We start from the raw sequence: 25,205 nt of genomic DNA, 5'->3' as shown, positions 1-25,205 counted from the left end.
AAGAAAGTCAGACTAGAGATAAAGGCAGAAGAGGCATTCAATTTTAAAGAGAGATAAATAGAGAAAAAGGTCGACCATTATTTCACGAGATATAGCGGTTATAATTTTTCTATGCATATCAGTGCAATCTATTATCGATTCTTCTATAGTGGAATAAAATCGTGCGTCACATAAATGTGAAATCGAATCATCTATTGCACCGATACCAAAGTGTGATGCATAGAGAATGTTCAACTCTTTGAAGCATACATTAATGAGTGTTAAATATTCATTTTGAATTTCTATGTTTTAGATAGAAAGTTGGATAGTAAGTGCATCAAATATTATCGCGCCCTTCCACACTGAAAAAAGAATTTTGTAGTAAGTACTAAAATTTCGTTTAAATATACCGAGCAAATATTTTATTACCGTCATCAAATAATTTAACTCTATATACTGTATGTACTGTATTGCAATTCCGTATATTGCATATTTAATAGTACATACGGAATTAAATTATTGGTTGCAGTAATCAAATATTTGGTCGGCAAATATTCATCAAATTTTAATACTTATTACCTTTTTCAGTGTACGTTACACGTCTCTTCCGATATATATATGAAATGTTTAATAAGTTTCGCATATCTTTGCATACCTAAAATTTTGCACGCACAACTCCACGTTTAAGTTTCTTCTTAACAATTTCATAATTTTCATGAAAAAATTATGAAATTTTGTTCGTTAAGCTTCAAAATATGAACTATCGAGTTTCTCGAGAACGGCAAGTCGACTAGGTATAACGCAAGAATTTTCTTTCTAATGACTCGACCATTCTTCGTGACCACCGCCTCCGAATCCACCTCCACCTCCGAAATCGTAACCACCGCCGCCACCGCCGCCACCGCCGCCGAAATCTAGATGGCCACCTCCGAAATCGTGCCCCCCACCGCCGCCGTCGCCGCCACCGAAGTCGTGTCCCCCGCCGCCTCCGCCACCGCCGAAGTCGTGACCTCCGAAACCACCTCCTCCTCCTCCTCCATGACCTCCACCATGAAGATCAATTGGATGACCCACGGTGTATCCGAGTACCTCGTACTTGTCGCCACCGCCATGATGTATATGCTTCGTGATTGTGTGCGTGTGGTGGATGGTCTTTACTTTGTATGGCACGTGGATCACCACGTGTTTGCTGAAATGGTCGCGCAGGAAATCAGCGGAAATCAGTTTTATTGCCATAGTACGGTGTCACACTGTGTTATTTATTTCGTTTGACACACTTGGCGCAATCTTGGGACTATGAATAGTGAGCTTAATTCAAACTTACTGTCCTCCGTGCCCTCCACCAGCGCTGGCCAAGTTAAATAGTGGGACGACTAGGAGAAGATTCAACTGGAAATATATAACGAAGAGATTTTGTTAATGAAATTACGTATGAAAAATTAACGTTTATTCTACGTCAATCGCGCGTATTAAAGCGAGTAAAAAGAATTGTTTATCTAACAGTCAATGAAGAATAAAAGTTGTGTTAGTAACTTGTGAGATATAAAAGCACCGAATAATATCCTTCACTCACAACTTGATCCATCAATAGAATCTCGAAATTGTGAACGAATATTTCACGATTTATATATAAACTTACGAATAACTATTTTATTATTCTCCATAAATAGCTACCGAAGTAAATCTACACACGCGATTATCTTTTCGATTAACTACACAAATCCGTGTCGTACACTAACAGAAAAAGTATCTAAAAAATAAAAAAATATTTATTCAGTTAGTTTATTAATAACATATTCATTTAAGTCTGAATCTTTTTATCTAATCGGAATAAACAATTTTGCTTCCGTGAAAAGAAAAAAAATATATTTTTTCATTTGAGAAAAATTGTTTTCAGTGTAAAAACAGGTGTATTAGTATAAATAAATATATATTAGTGAAATAAATATTTTTTCTCAATATAACCAATCCTTTCGTTTATTCGAGTTCATAAGTATATTGAAAAACTTACCAAAAGGCCTGGCATCGTATCGCATCGTCTTCTCATCTCTCCGTTCCCCAGATAGGATTAACCTGGAAGATGCCGCTTCCGCCACAGCAGAACAACAAGGTATAACGAAGATGCGGGCGGAAGACGGGAGTCCACTCTGCGCGCAACTATCGAGTTCTGGTGGCGATTTTCATCTGACGACTACCGCGAATACGTTTGCCGCTTTTATACACTCGTACGTGATAGAAGCCGGATAAGAATGAAAGGGAGTCTTTTGCCACCTGTACGCCACGTTCGTGAAAGGAGTCGCCTAATAGCTTCTCGCGGCAGAAAGTCACTGATCGACATAGAAAAAGCGAGGGGAGAGGTAAGGAAGGCGCCTTCCTCCCTCTGCTTTTGTGCACTTCCTCTTTTTGATTAGATCCACATCCCTCCTTCCAATGAAAGGCAGACGCCGGGTGAACGGCCAAGATCGAGATCTGTATCATAACTCGAGTCTCAAGTCCGGGCCGAGCAATTTGATCGCTCGTTTCACTAGTCTTTCGCGTGTTCGTGCGAAAAGATCGTTCCTTCTGGCTATGGTGATTGCATTTTCCTTAGTACTTCCTCAGTGTGTTTTTTAGGGAAGAGAGAAAAGGATGATGTTTTTGACTCAATGAAGTCATCGATGCTTTTTTTGACCTCCTCGGCAGATTGAAAGTGATGCTGAAGCAGCCGGGACAGGTGATAATACGTAGGGGCAAAGTCTGGATGCGATGTTTTTGCGGCCGCACGTTGTCGTGCAATAAAATCACCTGTCTGGTTCTACTGCTGGTAAATCATTTTTTTCGTTCGATTTAAATGAATGAGTTGCTAACGTCCAGAGGTAACGATTTCACCGGGTTTGATGTCTCAGATGCTCCTTTTCGGACGACGTCGTGATAACTACTGTTTCCTGAGATTATGCAGTCAACTATTATAATGCTTCTTAAAGCTTAAGATTTTCAAATTATCCTAGGGAGGGAGAAAAAGTTTTAATTTGGACCAGAATTATAAGACGTCAAATGTAAAGCCACCGAACTTATTTACACACCTAATATATTGAATTTCGTATTTTATATTCGGCAACGTTTTAATTCTGTGAAAATGATATCAAATATCATTTGCGAAGTGAAGACGTTTGATCGTTTTGTTTCTTAATACGATTATTACCAGGTATATTATTACTGCATATTTATTGCCAAAAAGTCCGATGGCTGCTATACTACTATCGTTATGCTGTAGTTTTTGATAAAGCTCGATTATTACATGAAATAATTTACATTGTCGAGAGGCGGCGATAATTCTTTTACGAAGGCGAGGCGCTTTCAAAAGATTTGCATAATATGAGCGGATATGATTTTCTATCGAAATGCGAAACAGCTAATTAATGCAGATGCAATATCAGATTTACTTGATATGGAATATATGAGAAAGTAACGTATTTTTTCAATGCACGCTTAATGAAAAATGCATTTGCGGATTCTCGATCCAACACGAAATGTATATTTCATTTATCGATGAAGCACGGAATCCTTGTATTTTTAAATCGGATTTCAATTAATTTCTTACACTTCATAGAGGATCGACGCTTCATAGAGGATCGACGTTAAATTTTTAATTTTATAACGAAATAAGAGCTAAAACAGCAAAGGATGTTTAATTTCAATTTTAATAACATGATTTATTTCCTACGTTAATCCTATGATGTCCTAAATTTCTATATTTGCTGTTTTAGCAAAAATAAGTCATCCTTCAAAGTAACATTAAAATTAAATCTATAAAATGAAAGGTTCAAGAGAGACGTTGATAAATGTCAGTATCGTTAAAGTAGATTTTTATTAGTCATTTACAGGCCGCGCAAATTATTTTTCAGAGCGTCAAAGTAACATCCAAATTTCGACTTGAAGAAGAACAACGTATCGAAAACAGTCGCCGATAGATCGCGGAAGCGAAAAGTCTCATTTCCCCTTCCTGATATTGAAGCGAATAATGAAGCACAGAAATTCCACGGCGACGGCCGCAACAGCCGTTCACTCGTCGTCGTTCTCAACGCTCGCACTTGAACGCAAAACGCGCCCAGAGAAAGGGAAACCGATCTCGGTCTGTCTCGTAAAACGCATAAGAGTAAATTACAGAGAGGGAGACCCGGCGCTCGAGCGAAAACAAAAACGAGTAACACGCGATATAGCTTATCCTTTTCCTCGCGAGACCGTGACAGTGAACTCTCTATTGATGGAATCTAATCTACCTAGGGTCGGAGTGAATGTATAGAGTGTTACGTTTCAGTCCGTGCAAACGTCGCACCTTGGGAAAATACGTCGACCAGAGACGTATATATCGAGCAGCATCGTTCGAAGACGATTTCACCCATCGTCGTTTTCGTCAGTTCACTTTTTTAGGCACAAATTTAAAAGTCGAATAAAATGATTTAATTTTTTAACGTCTAACACACAACGGGATTTCTCTCTTTTATCCGTCGGGGATTTTCGTGATGAATGATTATTCACAATAACGTTCGTTATATCATATCGTCATCGATATTTTTTTTTAATTTAACATGTTTAAATTATATGTATTTAAATTAAACGTAGCTAAATGTGTGTGTCACGACACACGCGTATCTCAATATCTCCGAAGCGGATGAAATTTAATCACAATTGGAGAAAAATCATAACGTCTAAGAGAAAAAGAGAAAAATAAATCGACGCGTTAGAAATAATCAGACATGAAATTAACGTTAAGTATTTTAGGTGTTGGAAAAGCAGAAATACATAATAAATGAAAAGGAATCATAATAAATAAATAATAAAAATTAACCGTAGATACGTGTTCAACAATTTTATATCTTGTGAAGTAAGTAAATTCGTATATTTCTATGTACCAGATCGTCTGTTTCCGTATCAAATTTTTTATAAATAACAATTTTTTATAACAACTCAAGTTTATTAAGACAATAACACATAATGTGCATTTAACGGAGCGTGATGCGAGATGATTAGAAGGGCATAACATTAAACTCCAAATCTGAAGCTCCATAATTCTGGACCGTGTACTATCTTTTCGCAAATCAAGTTTTACACTCGGCTCCATATTACACCCATTTACAGCCTGTTCGTTATCATAATTTTCTGCTTTCGAGCATTAGCGTTGAAACGGAAGCAGAAAGACTTGCGATTTTCTTGTTCCTTTGTTTCCTGCATATTAGATTTTATCGTGAAACTTACGTCGTCGTTCACGCAAACTAAAGAGGAATCTTTAGATATTACACGTACCCTAAGCTCCGTAGGAGATATTTAAATTATGGGCAGCAGTTAATGTTTGAGAAACTGTAACATTTTCCAAGAATGAAAAATGTGAGTCCATAGATAACTACTAAATCGTCGAAAGCGTGACTAAGAGCGTGGCTAAAAAACTGCAGGCCGTATATGGTTATTAATCTTCAGGCATGTGTCCTGACTCGTTAAGCGCACTGCCTCGGTGGAACTATTTTGTTCGAGGATTCATTCATAGAAAGTTGCCTTTAATTGTCAGTATCTTTTGTCTCGACACTGCAAAGATTTTTTTATCATTTACAATATCAAATGTATGCCCTTGTATTTTATTACATATTGCCCGATGTAGTTATGAGATGTGTGCAAAAGTCTCTTTTTCGCAAATTTTCGTTTTACTTTATACATTTAAAAGAATAAAATTTTCGCACACACTTAATATTTAAAAAATAAAATGATTTCGGAAGAGCGAAAAGAAAGGTATGTAAATAATCCTTCATGCTCTATGTTTCTTTCTCCTCTTTTTTTCTTCTCCTTGCTACTTCGTTCTCACTATAAAAATTATTCAAATGAAATATAATTTAAATAATTTCGAATATTATGTGCATATTTTTAAATGTAATATGATATTTTTCCTTTTTGGAAGAGAAAAATTCTGAATTCCGAAAAATGAATTCCCTTCATCTGTTTTTAGGGCTAGAAGTAGAGATAGTTTGCGGCCGAGGAATGAGATACTATCTAATCGCCGTTGAAAAAGGCATGAGGTTAGAAACTCGACCTTGAATTTGGTGCAAGAAAGTGCATCGCGTGAATGAGCTAATTGACGCGCGAGTACGCTATAACGACGGCATCGTCGGCGAACACGCCGTGAAAGGACTCGTGGATATGTGGACCGTAACGATAGCAATATGAAATCATGATTATTCCTGTCAGTAAAATTTTTATTTTTAATCACGTTAATATACATATATTGAAAATAAAATTATATAAATATGTATATATTAAAAATAAAATATATCGAGAGAGAGAGAGAGAGAGAGAAAAGTAAGTTAATGTGTCAGGCATTTATGATCAATGTCATGTATCTTTGACAAGTATATCCTCAACGGTACGTATGACAACCGTCTTGACTTTGTAATACTTTTTTATGACTTGTTCATTTACATGGATCATGTGATGAAGTTTGCTCTGCAATAGAAATATCACTCTGTATATTGCATAGAAAAAAATAAATTTATATAAAAAAATAATTCCTGCAGGAAGTAAATATTTGCGAAAAATTGTACAAATACATGTACACTTCTTTTGTAAAAAAACAGAACCGTTCGACCATTTCCTCTCGATCAAATGCAAAATCAACCGGATCGATCGTCGAAATTGCAGCATGGCAAATGTAGAACACTCTTTCTACGGAATCGTATTTCCCGCGTTGTTAAGTTTTCTTGTTATTCACATTTTGGAAAGCAATGGGTGTGGCTTGCAGCAAATACATTAACACGTCTTTACTCGTCGTGCCGGGAATGATAAATAAAAAAATTCGATTTCGTTTATTAAAAATTTCTAAGCGCGATTTTACATATTTTTCTCTTCTTTCCTCATTTCTCTCGTTTTGTCATTTTCCGTTTCTATCCAGTTTTACACAAGGTGATTCTTTTTGAGACTTTTTAGTTTCTTCTCCTTCTTCAACGCGTATGAAAAGTTCGTAAGGTTACAAATAGATGGCTGTAGCAGTGTACGAAGAAAGGAAGACGGCTTCCTCATGAACTCTCTGTAAATACGATTCGGCTTATTGTCTGTCTCTCATTGCTTGTCAGATACGAGAAAAGACTTTTTTATGGCGTCATAGTTACGAGTGATGAAAAGTAGATCTTTCTCGACAATCCTAAACACGAAAAGTCATATAGGTTGGCCAACCATTGACATCTATAACGAGACGCAACATCCACGGCCATAAGGTTCTTCCGTGTACCTAGTATGACTAAGAAGACGTATACCTTATTATGAACTATTACCACCGGGGCAAATCGCTACAGTCAACAATTGTGATGCTGAAGCCAAACCACAAAGGAGAAACGCCTTCAAATAGCCGCGAATCGATGCAAAATCATCCTGCCTGATGACAACGTCAGGTCGCATATTGCTATTGGCTAACTAAAGAGACGGCCAATACTTTAGTTAAAATGTCATTTCATTGTTAATCGTCATTATTAATAAATAAAAATGACTTTAATATTATGCGAACAATGGTGACCTTTTTTTCAATTTATTTTACATCGATGGATAGCATTAATGGCTAAACAATGGTAAGTTCCCAATCAGGATGGTAGCAACAAATAGCATCGAATAGTTGACTTCCAATCGATGAGATATCAAGGAGTTTTCGATCCAACGTTTTTGTAGTCGTTTTACTCAGTCCCAATGAAACGATATGCAACCATCAGGCTGGATGTTAAGGCAAGGAAGAGATCCTCCGCAGAGACAACGCCTACCGAGATGCACCGAGTTGAACTTGCGTTCGTTGAAGAAAGCGTCGATTTCTCCCTAAACAAAAATTCAACTCAGCTTAGCCGCGCTCAGCGTAAAAGACCGCGGGCTCTCGACGGTGCCGGCCGCCCGTTCTCCATTTCCATCCGCACGACGAACGGCACCGGGCGAACTCGTACAATTTCTACCGGTGGGAGGCGGGATCGTGGCGGTCTATGCTCTTTTTATCTTGTATAAAAGAGAAGAGGCGTAGCGCGGGTAGCCGCAATACATCTTGGAACGTCTGCGGTACACGCTGGTCACGCCTGGAACACGTCGGAACGGACTCCTTTCTCGATCGCGCGGTGATCAAGCTTGACAAGTGGCGCGAAAAGGGCCGGTAGCATGCGGTGCTCGGTGAGTTTGAACTTTGCTGTTTGATAGGCATCGGTCGATACATCGATTAGCTTCTTTCCTCGCAAACTTTATTTTCTTTATGTCCGCTTCTTCCTCTTTTTTTATTCGCAACTTTTGCTTCTGACTTTGAGTTAAATGCGCGCTAATATATTCTTTGCTTTAGAATCTGAATCAAATATACGCTATAATGGTCGAATAAGTAACTTATGAAGGGACGAGATAGAAGACAGAAAAATTAAAGAATAAATTATAATAGATAGAAGCGTTTGTTACCGTTCTAATAGCCCTATTCTGTAATTTCTCAACAACAGTATCACTAACATAGGTTGTCGTTGCGCAACTTTTCTCCTATATATTATACCTGTGCAATAATGGCATAACGATAATGAAACATCGTTAAAAGTTAAAAAATAGGCCTACGGAATAATCCTTTTAAGAGCAGCCTTTTAGGAGACATGACACAAATATTTTATAAATATCATAGTTAATTTAAGATGCTGACACGTTAACTGGAAATAACTATAATTAATTCCAAATAACTATAATTAATAGATAATAAAAAGACAATATATTTTGACTATATGAACTGTTTAAAAGGAAAGTTAGAGAAAGGATAATTTGTTCTGATATATATATATATATATAATTAAGAAAGAAATGAACATTAATTCCGAGTCACCGTGCGTGTGAGATCTTGCTTCGAGGAGTGAGAAGCATTTCTCAAGCTTCCGGTCAGAACCGACAGGTACGACTTGGAATTATCTCGAGTAGTGTAACATTAACTTTCATCTCGTGTGAAAGTCATAATTGTATTTATCAATGAAACTATAGAGAAAGGGGCGAGGCTGATAACGACACGAATCACGGTCCTCGCGGGACTTTGATAATCATATCGACTTACCATAAATTAAACATCAATGACAACTGTAGCGGAATCGCGTGTTCCGATGTACATTAACGTGCAATCAGTGCGATCGGCGTTATGTATGCCTTTATCTTATTCTTCCCTAAACAGCAAGTAAACGATTTCCGATTATCTTATGCTTGTTTCTACCAGCGACGATTAAACTTTAATCTGAAACTTTAAACTTTCTTCAGACAAAGATTTCAACTCAAATTAAGGTAGTAGCATTAATGTGATTTCATTCAACTCAGATTAAACTAATCGATATGTATAACAATAATTTTTATTTCTGTATCTTGTCGCGTTTAACAATAATAAAAAATTAGTAATTTCTATAATTTATATTCTACATTAGCAAAATAGAGTAATATTTTGAATGAAAGAACAATTTTGAATTGTCAATTAGATTAATTATGATTTGAAGTTATTCTTATAATACATAAAGTTGAAATCGCATAAGTAATTCTAGCTATAATGGTAAGTTTCGCTCTATACATATATGTTGTGTGTGTGTAAAGCTAAAAATCGTGTAATTCTCGATGTAGAAAATGATATGGCATACCGATTATATACTGGTTTTCAAAACGATCTGAACACCTTTTTTCGATGTAATTTTTAACTTTACGCGAAAGTCTTTTATCAATTCTATAATAAACGATAGCTTATTTATTCCGCGACGCTTGTTACCGTTCAAACGGGCGCTAATCGGCAATTAATGTTCACAGGCCCTCTGCGTTCTGCTGCTAACGATCAGCGAGCCTCTTCTCGTTCATGCGTAAGTACCCAAGCCGCAACTAATTAAAACTAAGTGTTTATGTTGGTTGGTTTCACACAGCAGAACGGCCGAAAGTTGGTTGCTATTTCAATAAATTCCTCTCATTTTCGTAGCCTTCGCTTTGTTCATAAAGAATTGTAAACATGGATCTCCCGTCCTATAAAAATATTTTATTTATTTTCTCTTCGATGATCGAAGAGTTTACTTTTAAACAGTTAAACTTACATTTCAATACTAAAAATAGAACAAACAAGATTATGTCTTATCAGGTGTTATTGTGGCTTAAATTCCAGAGAATTTTCAAGCTTTCCACACGCTTGTAACGTAGACGTTTCTTTCTCTAAACAGGCATAATCTCCGAAGTGGAACATGAATACCGCGGAATCTGGTTTAAACGGTTTTTGTAGAAGCACAAAAAGGTGTGAAAGTACAATTTTTCTTCGCGATATTATTTCATAATAATACTATTGGTCACGGTCACGGATATCAGCTGTAGCGATACTTCTCGAACTATCCCAAACGGAAAAATGTCTGTTTTCTTGCGTTCAATTCCTTCGGTAGAAAGTAAAAAAAAACCGCATTTCACTCTAAGTATCTCTTACTGCTCATATAAAAACCTTGTTTACAGAGTTAACGCGTCGATGGCGATTTCTTTGCGATGAATTCATTTCGTTTTGAGGATCGTGTGACTGTGCTCCACGTGTTTTACATAATTATACCGTGTTCTATATAATAATACCGTAAATAAGGGCTCACCAATAACGTTTCAGTCGCGTTTGGATAAACGCGTCAGAGAGAGAGACAGAGAGAGAGAGAGAGAGAGCGAGAAACGCAGAGAAATGGGCTGATAAGTAAAGCGAGGTGCATTTGGAGATCTAAGTATTCTTCTTTCGACTTTTAGGAAGGTAGTGTTGGTCGTACCCCGACATGTAAGACGCAGCCCAGGGATGCCATGGAGGCCCCCTTCGGCGCATTATAAAAAATCGTCTTTTGGCGGTAACGATTTTCATCGTCAAGCGTACTACAGTTATGGCAATCGTCACTATAATAGAAAGCCATATCGACCGTTGCCGCACGGGGGTGACGATTTCGACCAAGGCCACGAGGCCGTGAATCACGTGCAGATACCGTACGGCAAAGACGTTAGCCGCGGCGTCTCGTTTGGTAAAGGCTACATTCCGTACGAGAATATCAAGAGCAGCAGCCTGCCATTCGTGCACGAGAGGTACGTCTTGCTCGATTGTAAGCGCCTTTTTAAATTGCCCTCGTAGTTACAGTGTTTTTTTCCCCAAATTATTATTAAAGAAATAACGAGTCGTTAGAATCTTCTTCATTTTTTCATCGGGTTTTGCAAGAACTTATTTAGGGAGATTCGCTTATGCAACTCATATATACAGAGTGAGTGATTTAATATGTAATTTGAAAATGAGTCAAAAAATATATATACCTAAAATGTTTCAAACGAAAGTTGTTTAGTTTTGAAGGGGGAAATAACATTGTGATCTACCCTTAAATTGCGTTTCTCACTTTAAGCTCATTTCTTTTTTTTAATAATTTTTGTCAAACAAAGGTTTGAAACTTTTTATCACTTGATGCATATTTCTTTGAATTATTTTTGTTCCTTCTCAACCTTAGCCGTAATACAGCAAATATCTTCAATTAACGCTGTTTAGATGGATATCCATCTCATTCGCGCATAGATTCTGGATGTAACTCGAAATTGACCATGGCGCTTCTAAATTTGCACCCCAAAGTTTCCAAGTGCAAGCAATTTTTTCCAGCACGAAACGCTTTTTTCTTTCCGAGCAGATACGCCGGTGCTTACCCGCGTCAACCCGCCGTTCCGGATTACCCACCGTCCAGTTTCACATCGGTAGGTCAGGAATACGCGGCGTCGGCGAGCGCGAACTACGACAGCCCGCACGTTGACTCGTTCTTCTCCGACATGGAAAGCGCCACTAGAAGCGAATTGCACGACGCTTTGAAAGACACCACGAACAAATATTACGCCTCTCGTTCGATCGAGAAGGCCCTCAGCAATGTCGCGGATCCCCTGGCGAAGGGTAACGAACTAGCCAGAGACACCTCACCGGCCGCGTATGGTCACGCCGCGACTAATGTCGCCGTCGGTATGCAAGGTGCCGTGGTATTGCCGGCTGGTATACCGCCAGCTACTATCGCAGGTAACAAGGACGGTATCGTACTGAGAGATTCCGTGTCTCTGGACGAGTATCACAAGAAACTGGAGGAACTCACCAAGAGCTGGCCGAGCGTGTTATCCAGCAATTATCCCGGGACTCATCAGCCGTTGAACGCTGTCGATCATTTCCCATCGCCGGCCGGTTTGCCAGTTGGCTGGCTGTCCGGCTTCGCTCAACCCAAGCAGGGCTATGCGGTGCGGGAAGACCACGCGGAACCACCCGTGAGCCATGACTTTCGAACAATGCCCGTTCACACCGCGCCGTATCATTCGCCGAACGTGGGTGTACCGGTCGTACCGCATCACGGATAGCTATGCGTACACCGCTCTGGATGATAGAGAAGCGACGTCTTGTTTCTCCGCGTATGACAGTAGTGGTCTGTTCTTTTCACCTGCACCGCTAAGCTAATTGTTTCAGCAGAAAAGAACAGACCATAGGAGACGTCAAAGCAGATTAGGTTCCTTACACTCGGAAGCTGACTTGTGGATTAGAAAATAGAAAGCGACCATATATTGGAATTGGCAGAAAAAATTCATTGATAGGCTGTAACGATCCACAGGTGGAAACAATATGGCGACGTGATCTAGCTGGCCAATCAGACGGTTTCCTTCAATCTCGCTTCTCTATTATCTGGGACTTCAGATACGTGCCCGAAATCCTTCGAATGGAATTCGACGTAATTAATTGGCATAGCTGAAATAAAGCACAATAAATCTGTGCACCACATATTCGATAATATACATATGAATGCTGTCCATAGAGAAATGAAAACGTCCAGCGCACCTGAGGCGTCGAAATGCAGAGTACGGCAAAATTACGAGTCGAATTTCACGGCAGGATTTCAATCGACGGTACACACAGCCGCGTACTTATAATACATTGTGTGTGATCTTACTTGGGTGCTTTTAATTTAAATCTCGTCTACGATCTCTTCGTTTTCTTCATTCCGACGTGCTCGTTATCTTGCGGTAACCCTCTCTCGAGAAAATCTTATCTATCAATTGACGACAATGACGAAGTCGAGTTTTTACGACGAATCATTTGACAGGAGAAAGTTACAAGTAAGGATAATTTTCTAATATCTCAACAAATTTTATACTTTTTCTTTGGTTTTTTAAATAGAACTAAAGTGCGACTCCGCGTCTGTAAAATACCGTATTTCCGAGCGAGTCTAGATATTCGCAATATTACTTAAAAAAAATTGACACGGTGATGCCTGTACGAACACCAATAATTTTCGAGATGTCTTCTAATTAATTTGAGATACGCGACGTTTTGCAATTTTACTTTCTCAAACTACGATTCTTCGTGGAACAATTAACCGTTCTACGATTATCAAACATGACAAAAGATCGGAGCGGTTATTTTATAAACGACGGAAGCATTAATTGCGACCAATAATTTTCAGTACTAAATAGTAACGATATTAAGACGCCACAACTCGTTATATTCGATGTCATTTAGTTAGTTTCGAACGAACATCTTGTATACGTGAAGTTCATAAAATACCTTGTCGTTGCAGTTTCGAGTACTTAAAATTCACGTATATAATGATAACACGGTAATGTTACCCTCAAAAAAGGATTGCCTAGATATATAAATAATATTAGGAATATCTTTGAGGCTCACAAGACAGGCTCATTATTATTCTCATACAAATAAAATACCACGTATCAGCTTGAAAGTTGCATCTTTCTAAATGTATCAAAAATTACGAGGAGCTATTAAATTCATCAACAAAACGTTCCAATGCAACATTTTAACATTCCGAAATATAAATATTAGCGTTACTCCAATTAATTTTATAATTTAAATAGTTTTTCTTCTTAAGTTATTTGTGCGTGCATTTGCTTGGTTTTGTTAGTGCATGAAAGACGAGGAATGTTCATTCCGATGTTCCGTTATAATATATATCGCGCGTATTATTATTTAATGATTACAAAGAGAGTATATATTTGAAACATATAAAAAATAAATATATGTGACGTATAAAATGTAAGTTCCTGTGTGTAGAATAACAATAATTTTTCCATGATCGCATCCCCATATCGCGTTTTTTTACTATAACTTAATAAGTAATTTTTATCAAGGAATTAATTAATCAGGAAATTGTTTCAATTAATCAGGTGATCGTTCGAATAGTAGAAATGGAAAGAAAATATCTTTCAAATTATCAACAATTCAATTTATTAAACGTATAATTTCGTTTCTCTCTTAATGTTAATTCAAAAAATGGTTAAACAATTGTATTATACGTTGCAATTGTGTATGTTTCCGATTACCTGAAAAATATATTTGTTTATTGACCGATGTAGCAAGTACGAACGACAGTCACAAATTTTGGCTACAACAATTCTAACTGTCGCTAAAACGCTCCCGTAATGATTCTAACGTACGAGTAATAAACATTTCTACGGAAGTACATTTCACGGTCGAGCGGACGTTATGAAGGTGATTATAAAAAATCGACCGCGTTGTCCAATCGCGAATAACGCTGGGAGATCACGGTCACCACCTCGCAAAGATCGCATCCTCTCGTTCCGGTTACTTTCACTGGAAGACCGATGACCGGTTGAACGGTTGAAAGTCGAGAAAGCTGTTCTCTGCAACGCGAGACGCGTTCGCGTCTGGTCCATCTCAAGCACGCTACTACAACATAGATGCCGCTTACAGTTGTAATCGGCAAAAAGGGAGTCGAGAGAGAAAGTGAAAGGAAAGGGTCCGGTGAAAAATAGGACGTCGATTAGGTGATGGCGATTTTTGCGGAACATCGTCGTAAGCGATCATCGTTTAAGGGACACGATTAAGTCCCTTATGACCCTCGAATGGTCAGCGAAATAAGATTAGCAAGTTTCGCCAAATGGCTTTACCAACGTATGCCTGGTATCCAGTACTGATTAATTGTCTTCTGTTCCACGATAAAAAATATCTCAATCTCACACAGAAAAAAGAATTAACGCGTTTGATTTAAAGAAAATAATATTTCCGGTTCTTGTGAATTAAATTCGGTTTTTAAGAAGCAGGAATTTCGTTCCTCGAACCATCTGGTTTGCTCACTATTATGCTGAATTATTCGGTTAGAACACAAATTTTCGTTGGGTTCGTCAGAAATCTTTTTGTGAGATGTTTTCACGAAAAATTGAATTGAAATATTATTATTAATTTAAACAATTCATTCAAATTCAATTGACTAAGTATTATTCAAATATTAAAGAATTTATTAAAAAATTAAAATAATTACGTATATATCTGCGTTTATTAATATTTCATTACACGTGAGCGTAACGAAGCATTGCGACACTAATTTCGGAATTGAGGAAAATGAAAGAAGATTAATCGGTAGATTACGGCAAAATTTTTGGCGGAAATAACGGCATAACGACGTTCTTTGAACAGCCTCACGTCGTTCAGATATTTAATTACACGATGGTGGCATTGGAGCGTTATAATTCCTAGTCGCGACAGGCTAATCTTGATCTTGGCTAGTAAGGTCGTTCAATGCACCTTCACGTAGTTTCTCGTGGAAGCGTGCCTGTGAAAGATACAGTTGTCGTAGTATCGCCGCATCGTATCCCGCCACATATGTATTGTATATATATTATCTTTGTGTATATGTACAGCGACTGGTAATGTTGCTGCCAAATTTATGTACGAGTACTATTGTGTACGTGGGTAGTTTTACGAGACATTGAGATGGAAGAACGTATTCGTCATCTATATGTAGTATTAGATCACTTTTATTGGTCGAGCTACACATATCGTGACAGACATTACGTGTCAGTAATCTCCGACAAAAAAAAAATGTGTCATGCCTGTTGCGTTCATTTACCGCAGCCTAATCTCATGTACAGATTCCATTAATGCAATCTCACTTCCTAGATATAATGACTACGAAAATTTCCACTCAGGCGCGTTATTTGCGAATATTCATGACTGTTGATTATTCGGTGAATCGGCAAGGATGCTCCAAAGCAACAATTATGACGCACCTGATTGAAAGTTTCAATCATTGGTTACTTTCCAGCAAGTTGATAGAAATTTAGTTATGTCATTTAGTGTTATTCCTTTCTTTTTATCAAATGTGAATTACGGACAAATAGGAAAATAACTAATGTTATTTTATCTAGAGAATGGAACAACATTAATGGAGTCCTCTGCACGTTCATATAAAATCGAAATTACGATTCTTTAATTATTAAACCCTATCGTGGAAGGCACTTGAAAATTATTCCGTTCGGCATTACACCTTTATCGAGGCCTCCGTCAGGACGATCGAATTATAGAGCAAGTGAGGAAAAATCAAATCATGAAAGTCTCGCGCCGGCTAGTGATATAACGGATACCGTGTCAATGTCAGCTAGAGTACGGAATCAAGGCTAATAATTCGCAGCAAAAAGAAGCCCCGCAGAATTTGCCGGCTGGAACGTGATAAGGGAAAAGAGTGAAAGGATAAGGAGCGGTACACGGCGGCCGAGAGAACCTCTCACGATTATTTGTTACGACGATGTATGTTTCCAAGCGACTTATGTACGTATATAACGCACGTGTGCGTTTTCATTCCTCTTTTCGCTCTCTCTCTCTCTTTCTCTCTCGTACGCTTTCTCACTCTCACCCTTTTATCTTTTCTCTCTCCCTTTTCCCGCATGCTTCTATTACTTTCTATTTTGTGTTATCCGACTATGTTTATAGGCGAGGCGTACGAGATTTCATCATTAACGTATACAAGTAACGTATACGTGCGGATGCAGAATTCCACGATATACAAGGTGTTGCGCATCGAACGAACTATCTGTTTTTTTTCGAACAGAAATCCACTCGAGTGAGATCCTCAAAGTGAAATTAATATTGAATAATTTCAACATTAAACGAGCGTTTCTGTTATATTTCTTGCCAAGAGTTCAAAGCTCTCTGGAATATTTTTTTTATTCTTTAAAATTGCTTGCAATTTTTAAATTAATAGTTTCTTTAATGTTTTCGCCAAGGAAAATTTGTTTTTTTAGTAATAATAAGACAATTTGCAGAGACACAGTTTGATAGGTAGATGTGCGACACCTTATATTGAGAATCCTGGGCGATGATTAATGCCGGTTGAAAAGTGCAAGACAAATCGTTGTTCTTTGCTTTCACATAGTTGCACGCGGAACATTGAAAAAAGATCTTCTTCCAACGATTAAGCCTAATATTCAAACAGACTTGATATTTCTTCATTTGCTGCTATTATTCTTATGAAGTCTTGTCAATTTTAGACTAATGTATCAATCTAATTTATATTCCGGCAATCTTCTTTCAACAGTGTGTATCAAAGTTGATAAAAATGTCACAGCTGTTATAGAATATCGCTCAAGTAAGCGAAATGGCAGTGTGTGAATATTAAGTAATTTCTTGAATAAAAAATAACCCTAAATCTCGGAGACAATAATTTTCATCCACAGTGACAGCGATCCATGGTCATCAATGAAACAAAAAGGTATTTTGCATTTCTATTAAGACCTTAAATAGTTAGACAATTAGAAAGATGCATCGGACAATACAGAGAGTACACAATACTTTCCCTGTCTCTTGCTTACAACGTTTCCTCTTCACAGACAATATGTATTGTCATAGTTTCCCTAATTAGTGAGAGATTTACATACATTAAATAAATAACTCTTACTTCGATTCAAATACTTCAACTCTTCGTGTTTTTCAATAGAGATGCGAAGCTGATATCGCGTGTGAAAAAGTAAGCACTTTTCCTTTCCTGGAGATGCCGGTAACACAGAATTTAGATGATTCATGAATAATTTTAGAAACTTTCAAGCACAATTTTGTTAATGTCATGGTGAAATCGCGAAAAACGAGTTTAAAATTTATAACGAAACGTAAATATATATCGTTGCGTAGAATAGCAAATTTCTATAATATATATTACGTCAGGCCGGAATTAGCGTTGCGTTGAGATCCGTGATGATATTCTTACGTTACTTGTTCGATTTAACAAGTCGATGCGATGCACTAATCGAACCAGTTCGCGGTGTCCATCCTTAATCAGTTCCTAATCAAACTTGTTCAATTCGTGTCTGACCAAACGACGGATGCGATTCATTTCTCGCGCGCGAAATGCATATTAAAGCGATCGTTAACAACTATCGCATTTTAAAGTAGCCCCATTAGATTCGTCATATCTGTGATTTAAGCATTTCCAGCAATATTTTATGAAGTAACACAGTATGAATTATAAATACATCAAAATATATTAACATCACACGAATATGTATAGTCAAAAAAATGATTTAGCTTCATAAATCGCCGCGTGTGGTAGAAGTGAATTTCCGACGATTAAGCTTGAAGAGGCATTTTTATGATGCAGTGCACGAAATATGAAAGCATTTCTATGAAAAATGTAATTTACGAATATATCATCAATATAGAGATATATAGAGATATACACTCGCTAATCGAATTATTTAGTTAATTGTATTTTGGAAATCGGGAAAAGTACTTAATTGATGGAAGTAATACTTCTGACCAGATACTGTCGTTATATGTTCAGATATCGAGTTAGGCCGATCAATTAAATCAATCTGTGCACATGTGTGCGTAACGTTGCGAAGATGAAATTCGCTCATAAGTAATGCGAGAAGGAAAATATGGCGCGAGTGTCACCGATGGAGTCTGATGTGCGGTCTCTCTTTCTTTCTTTCTACTTCCTTGTTGAAAATTTCCCATTCACGTAGGGAATCCACATGAATTATTACCTATATCTCTGGGTTTTTGGCGCAAATCCCCAGCAATAAATCTGTGGGATTCCATATGGATTTCCTTATGGATTCTTATCTGGTTTTTTTTTCAACCGGACTATTCATCTATCTATTTATTTCCCTCTTTTTCGGTGTTTCTCCTCTTTGTAGTTTCTTATTTTTCAAAGAGATATCAGTTCTTCTTCTAAAACTTCGTCCCGCGGAAGTTAATTATACGATCCGATATAATTCTTGCTTGTCAAAACGTTGGTGATCAATCATATGCATCTTCGTAAATATCGACGCCGGCAGTTCGAGGAAGCCCAGACGCGAATTTCTCTATGCCGCGGGTCACGACCGTTCGCTCCCATTCGCGTTAAATGCGCCTTACGGAAGGACGTATGTCCGACATCATCTGGCGAGTGCATGTATCCGGAATATCTCGCGGCGGCGAGGAGTGAGCCCACCAGTTTTGTACATCATACGCGTTTAGTTGCTCTTTCGACGGTATTTCTCCGTTGGTACAGCGAGATCCTCGTCTCATCCCCACCCGCTTCTTCCGGTACTTCCTCCGATCCGGTATATATATATAGGTAAGGCCACGGTCGCAAATATATGACAGTGTGTACCAGATCGTCGTGGTGAGCTGTGCGCAAGATAAGAGACAGGAGAAGGATCGGCGGATCCGACCGCGTCCTGGGTGGATCAGCATGGAGCCCAAATATGTAAGAAATTAAAGCAGGCAAAAACCGTTTGATGCCTTTTACCACGAGAGAGGGGGAGAGAGAAATTGGCACAGGAGACTCGATGAGTTTTTTAAAGGCTTTAAGAAACATTAACCCTTCGTTGACACACTTATTTTTTGCTGCTTAGTTTGGCACATTGGATCTGCGAGAGCCAGTAACATTTTTCATATGCCGTTACTCAGATAACTGCAAATATGCTTATCCAGTGTATTACAATTAAATGTACAAAGAGTAAATTTTAATTATTTGTCGCGATTAGTAATTTTAAAATATATAATTTAATATGTAAGAGAGTGTATTAATTCTACATAGAATGAAATAAAAAATTCTGCTTACTGTATAGAAAGAAAATTCTATTTTTATATGTACAATAATTCAAGACAATTTTAAGATTTTAATTTTTCGCTCGAGTCAATTTAACTCATGAATGCGAAACTAGGGTTAACAAAGTAAGAATTTTCGTTTGGAATAAAGTATGCAGGAAAGTATAAAAATTAACGAATTATCAAGTTTTATTTAACATCATTATAGATAAAGGCCTTCATCCTTGCGAATATCTTATCAGTTGGTTTTGCTACCTTTGGGCATGAACAGTAAGTTATAAATCTGATTATACAATTCCGCTAATTTCTTGTAATTTTATAAAGATAGAAGTAAATCTGTTGTCGTAATGTAATAATTATTTACCGTAATTTATTGTTATTTGCATATCGCTGTAAAATTTATGGAAATATTCCCATAGTTTATGTATTTAACGTTAAGATATAATTAACTTTAAGAACATATGGTAAGTTTAAAAGAATATAATGTGAAAGAAATGTATCGTAAAATACTTTTATATCGGCAATTACGGACTCCTTACGAGGTGTGTTAATTAAATTCCTTGGTTTCATTTTAAATACACTATTCATGTTTCAGCGTACACATAAGGATACACGTGCCGGAGATTGTGCAGCACCACGATAATAAAATCATCAAGTATGAGGATCACGACGGAGGCGGTGGTCACGGGGGTGGTGGTCACGGGGGTGGTGGTCACGGGGGCGGTGGTCACGGGGGTGGTGATGATCATCATCACATAGAAATCAGCGGTCCCGGTGGTTTTGGAGGCGGACACGGTGGCGGTGGTGGTTTCGGGGGTGGTTTTGGAGGTGGTCATGGAGGAGGTCACGGGGGAGGTTACGGTGGTGGCTTCAGTTTCGGAGGAGGGGGTCATGGCGACATTGGCGGAGGTGAGAGTGAATCGTATTTCAAAGTCATATTCCAGTTTTCAGCATTGTTATTTTTTAATCAATTTCTTATCTTTCGTTCCGACGTAAACAATGCACGCAGAAGATTTTTCTTGAATAATCTACCAAGCTAATAGTATAATTATACCTTAAGTCTAGTAAATTATATTATAATTTACTGAACTTTTGTATCGTCCGACTGGGATATATTCATATTCAACCTAAAATTGATATATGTCAGCTAGAAACGAATAGTTTGATTAGATATATTTCTGAACGCTCATCACAATTACTTATCTTTGATTTCATCATGACACGATGATGCGAGCAGATCGTCGCGGTGAATTTTCTAATGTGCACTGTAGCGAAACTTTTCGAACCACAGCCACCTTTTCCTCTCACTTTCGAGTACCGAGAAAGTTACAAGCGTAATACAGCTACTCAAGGTGTCACGTACATGGCCGTACTACTTTGTCGATTAAAGACACGGTACACGTGAGAGAGAGAGAGAGAGAGAGAGGAAGAGCTGAATCGAGATTGTCTATCTCGGCATATTCGGTGAATGTACACTCATGAGAAAATCACGGAGGTCCGTTACTTTCGTTTCTCCTATTGTTTCACATGATGACGTTTCGTAATTGTAATTAATTGCGAACGTGACTCTTTAAATATTAGGTGGATAAATAAGTTTGGTGCCTTTTTAGCATGATTTTAATGTTTATTCACAAAAAAAAGAAAAAAAAACGTATGACCTGTTAATCTTCGAAACAGTCCCAATCATTTCCTTCACATTTTTGTCATTTTTCGAACGAATCTCGCTTCGATAAAAGGATGGTAGTTTTGACTCAATGAAGTCATCGATGTTTGTTTTTTGGATCTCTTCCATAAAGGCAAGGTCTGGAGAATAAGCTGCATGCATTTCCCAGCACAAAGAAGTTTCAGGGTCGCTTTTGCCATGCGTGGCCGCGTGTTATCGTGCAGTAGAATCACCTGCCGGTAAATAGTCTTTTACGCTCGATTTCGCCATGCAGAATGAATGAGTTGCTGTTGATAACGTTTCACCGGGGGTTAGATGCTCCTTTTCGGACGTGATAACTACCGTTTCTTGCAATTATGTCGTCAACTATTATAGTGCTTCTTAAACCTTAAAGCTGGCAAATTATCCTAGAACGGGAGAAAAACTAAAATTTGGACCAGAGTTACAAGACGTAAAGGCACTTATTTATACACCTAATATGAATATGAGATTGCGGAGTGAAACAGTATAATTTTAAAGCATATTTTCCGACAGGTGGACACGGAGATATCATCATAGATCATGGTGGTGGTGGAGGAGGTGGTGGCGGCCACGGAGGTGGCCACGGCGGTGGTGGTTACGGCGGAGGAGGGGGTGGTGGCGGCCACGGAGGTGGTCACGGCGGTGGTGGTTACGGCGGAGGCGGCGGTGGAGGTGGCGATATAATTATAGAGCACGACGATCATGGCGGCGGTGGTCATGGAGGAGGCGGTGGTGGTTACGGCGGAGGGCACAGCGGTGGTGGTTACGGCGGAGGTTACGGAGGTGGCGGCGGTATAATCATTGAACACGGTGGACATGGCGGCGGTGGTGGTTACGGAGGAGGAGGTGGTTATGGAGGAGGCGGCGGACACGGCGGCGGTGGTTATGGAGGAGGAGGTGGTATAATCATTGAACATGGAGGACACGGCGGTGGTGGCGGCTTTGGAGGTGGATACGGAGGAGGTGGCCATGGTGGTGGATATGGAGGTGGGGGCGGTCACGGAGATTTCGGAGGAGGAGGACACGATTTAAGCGGCGGGGATCACCACTTTGGGTTCAGCAGTTACAGCAATAGCATATCATCTGGTTTCGGTAGTAGGTAAGTTTTAGATCGATCGGTTGTTAATAATGATCAATTTCTAGATATTTTTTAAGAGGTGAATGTAAAGAGACTGGAATGGTAAAATATATATTGTTTTTCAGCGGACACGGTGGAAGCAGTTACAGTTCCGGCGGTGGCTACGATTCGTATTCAAGCGGTCATGGTGGTGGTGGTGGTGGTGGCGGAGGAGGAGGAGGAGGGGGAGGAGGCGGTGGACATGGTGGTGGTGGTGGTGGTTACTACCACAAGAAGAAGTAAAAGTGACTATCGTGACTAATGTATTACACAAAGTGTGCAATGGAAACACATTGGCATTTATTTCAATCGACCAATGCAGATGAGTCTGTAATATCCTTGAATGACCATCATTTCAATGATGTCATTTTGATTATAATAATCATCCGAGCGAGATATATATGTACGGACGGTTTCTCTCTTATTTCTTTCGATGAATCGAGATATAGCCACGTTTAATCAATATTTGTTTTTGCAACAGAGAAATTATGGTTTCGCGATGTTGATTGCTTTTGACGGACAATGAACGGAATATATTAAAAATAATCATTCTGATAATTTTACAGAAAACTGTTACACGACAGACAAACATGTAATTAAATAAGCAAATGTGAACTGATATATATATCTATAGTCGAAATTAATGTTCTTTCATGACTCTACGCAAAATTCAACATGACGATTACGGACTGACTATGTTTACTTTGTACAGCATCTGAATAAGATCAAAATTAATTCAGAATTTCTAAAATTAAATGACGTCATAGATTACATTAAATAAGCAGACTTGATTGATACTTTTGACATATTTTCTTTCTAAATTATTTGTATAATACAATAATAACGCAAGCTGTTATTTCGTGTGATTAATGACGACTCAATTTATGCGACAATGTACGACAACAATAACAACATTGTTTGCAACAATGTACGATGAACAGTTATAGGAGAACGTTAAACAATTCTGTTCTCTTAAAGATAAATTGAATATCACACTTCTCTTATTTATATTAAATCATCTATTCTTTACATTGTTATTTCAATATTTCACTTCAAAATTAAAAATCGTTGGTTTTACTGCTGGTGATAATGTAAAAAACGGATGTAACTGAGTATACGAAATTTAACAGTTTGCTAGCAACTCGAGCGATCCTTGAAAAATATTATAAAACACGTAAGTCGGATTTTGAAAGCTATCGAACTTGCATCATCATAACTCATAATTACGATCATGTTTGTGAGCGTACTTCCGTACTTTATTGTAAAATCTGGTATGTACCTCAATTTAGACCTTCATGTGCCTTGTTCACTTTAGCACTTCGCGCAATTAGCATTGCATTTACATGCGATTGCGATTCATCTGCCTAAGTGATTCACACTTAGAGCATGTTATGTTTGTATGTATATCTTGTAAATACAGCTTTATGTTTCGCGATATTGTTTTTAATAAAGTTTTTATATGTTTTTAATATGTCGTTTTACTTCCTCCTCTATGTCCAATTTTCTCTTTCCAATCAAATTAATGAATTATTTACAATTACTTTGTGCACATAATGAAGACGTTCACATGTATTGAACAAAGCAGGCAAGAATAAAAACACATATTACAGGATTTTAGGCGCGATACTTTAAACCAAATAGGACGATAACAATGCTTCACGCTTTATTATTAAAACATCTCTAGACTTTTTCAAACGTTACATGGTTCCGCTATCCTAAATTGACTCTGACAATAGCTCCTACATGGAGAAATATAATTTAGAAGGGATAATTTGGAAGGAGAGAGCAAATTTGTATACTGTCTTAGTAAATAAATAAATACATACATGCTTCTTAAATACTATCTGGTATTTTAGAAGTTGATATTTGCGGTTATTTTATAAAAACAAGTTTGTGTGGACATACCAGGTGTAGTAGTATGAAACCGGAATTTCCCTATAGATGGTGCTAGCCATCAGTTTAGGGACCGTAAGACCGCTTCTGCAGCGCCATCATCTCCCTCTAACAGCTAACGAAGATTTTCAACACACAACAACCCAAGTTCCATACACCGGTATATTTTTCTATAACCTTAAACATGTTGTCGAGTTTTGTGCCTACGAACTACGATTTGCGGACAGCATTGGTTTTTTGTTATCATTTGAAGAAAACTGCTGCAGAATCGCATCGAATGCTTGTCGAAGCTTACGGTGAACATGCTCTTGGTAAAACACAATGTTTCGAGTGGTTCAAAAAATTCAAAAGTGGTGATTTTGACGTGAGAAACGAAGAGCATGGGAAACCACCGAAAATGTTCGCAGACAACGAATTGCAAGCCTTATTGGATGAAGATGATACTCAAACTCAACAAGAACTCGCGGATGAATTGAATGTGACGCAGAAAGCTGTCTCGATTCGTTTGAAAGCCATGGGAAAGATTCAGAAAGTGGGAAAATGGGTTCCGCATGAACTGAATGAAAGACAGCAAGAAAATCGAAAAACTTGTGAAATGCTGCTCGACAGATACAAACGAAAGTCCATCGTATCATGACATGTGATGAAAAATGGATATATTTTGTGAATCCTAAGCGTCAGAAATCATGGGTGAATCCAGGCGA

General features: G+C 38.1%; 3 protein-coding genes across 3 annotated transcripts in view; 2 read left to right on the top strand and 1 right to left on the bottom strand.

The window, feature by feature from the left end:
* Nucleotides 1-795: 795 nt before the first annotated feature.
* Nucleotides 796-2,032, bottom strand: LOC106742054 (glycine-rich cell wall structural protein 1.0-like). The gene is made up of 3 exons (XM_014614644.1): nucleotides 1,991-2,032; nucleotides 1,304-1,368; nucleotides 796-1,168 (listed from the first exon to the last, which is right to left on the bottom strand). Exons 1-3 carry the CDS (start codon nucleotides 2,024-2,026, stop codon nucleotides 796-798), a joined length of 474 nt encoding a protein of 157 aa, XP_014470130.1. The 5' UTR covers nucleotides 2,027-2,032.
* Nucleotides 2,033-8,037: 6,005 nt separating this feature from the next.
* On the top strand, nucleotides 8,038-13,961 carry LOC106742057. Its single transcript, XM_014614647.1, has 4 exons — nucleotides 8,038-8,139; nucleotides 9,769-9,818; nucleotides 10,720-11,043; nucleotides 11,628-13,961. The coding sequence occupies exons 1-4, from the start codon at nucleotides 8,128-8,130 to the stop codon at nucleotides 12,328-12,330; spliced, it is 1,089 nt and encodes a 362-aa protein (XP_014470133.1). The 5' UTR covers nucleotides 8,038-8,127; the 3' UTR covers nucleotides 12,331-13,961.
* A 5,487-nt stretch (nucleotides 13,962-19,448) lies between these two features.
* Nucleotides 19,449-25,205, top strand: part of LOC106742053 (glycine-rich cell wall structural protein 1.0-like) — a 9,719-nt gene continuing 3,962 nt past the window's right edge. The window contains exons 1-6 of the mRNA XM_014614643.1: nucleotides 19,449-19,463; nucleotides 20,016-20,077; nucleotides 20,403-20,716; nucleotides 22,005-22,322; nucleotides 22,413-22,590; nucleotides 22,695-22,771. Of these exons, the coding sequence (XP_014470129.1) occupies nucleotides 19,449-19,463; nucleotides 20,016-20,077; nucleotides 20,403-20,716; nucleotides 22,005-22,322; nucleotides 22,413-22,590; nucleotides 22,695-22,771 (964 nt within the window). The remainder of the gene's footprint in view (nucleotides 19,464-20,015; nucleotides 20,078-20,402; nucleotides 20,717-22,004; nucleotides 22,323-22,412; nucleotides 22,591-22,694; nucleotides 22,772-25,205) is intronic.

Source organism: Dinoponera quadriceps, unplaced genomic scaffold, assembly GCF_001313825.1.
Source record: "Dinoponera quadriceps isolate SergipeBrazil2010 unplaced genomic scaffold, ASM131382v1 scaffold588, whole genome shotgun sequence".
Lineage (NCBI taxonomy): Eukaryota > Metazoa > Arthropoda > Insecta > Hymenoptera > Formicidae > Dinoponera > Dinoponera quadriceps.
This window is presented reverse-complemented; position numbering and strand designations above follow the sequence as displayed.

What these genes read in the sequence shown, in the direction of transcription:
- LOC106742057 (XM_014614647.1), top strand. An exon ending in GAGCCTCTTCTCGTTCATGC is followed by an intron (nt 9,819 to 10,719) that starts GTAAGTACCCAA and finishes TTCGACTTTTAG; the next exon opens with GAAGGTAGTGTTGGTCGTAC. An exon ending in CTGCCATTCGTGCACGAGAG is followed by an intron (nt 11,044 to 11,627) that starts GTACGTCTTGCT and finishes CTTTCCGAGCAG; the next exon opens with ATACGCCGGTGCTTACCCGC.
- LOC106742054 (XM_014614644.1), bottom strand. Translation starts at nt 2,026, where the DNA reads ATGAGAAGACGATGCGATACGATGCCAGGCCTTTTG. An exon ending in ATACGATGCCAGGCCTTTTG is followed by an intron (nt 1,369 to 1,990) that starts GTAAGTTTTTCA and finishes ATATATTTCCAG; the next exon opens with TTGAATCTTCTCCTAGTCGT. An exon ending in GGTGGAGGGCACGGAGGACA is followed by an intron (nt 1,169 to 1,303) that starts GTAAGTTTGAAT and finishes CGACCATTTCAG; the next exon opens with CAAACACGTGGTGATCCACG.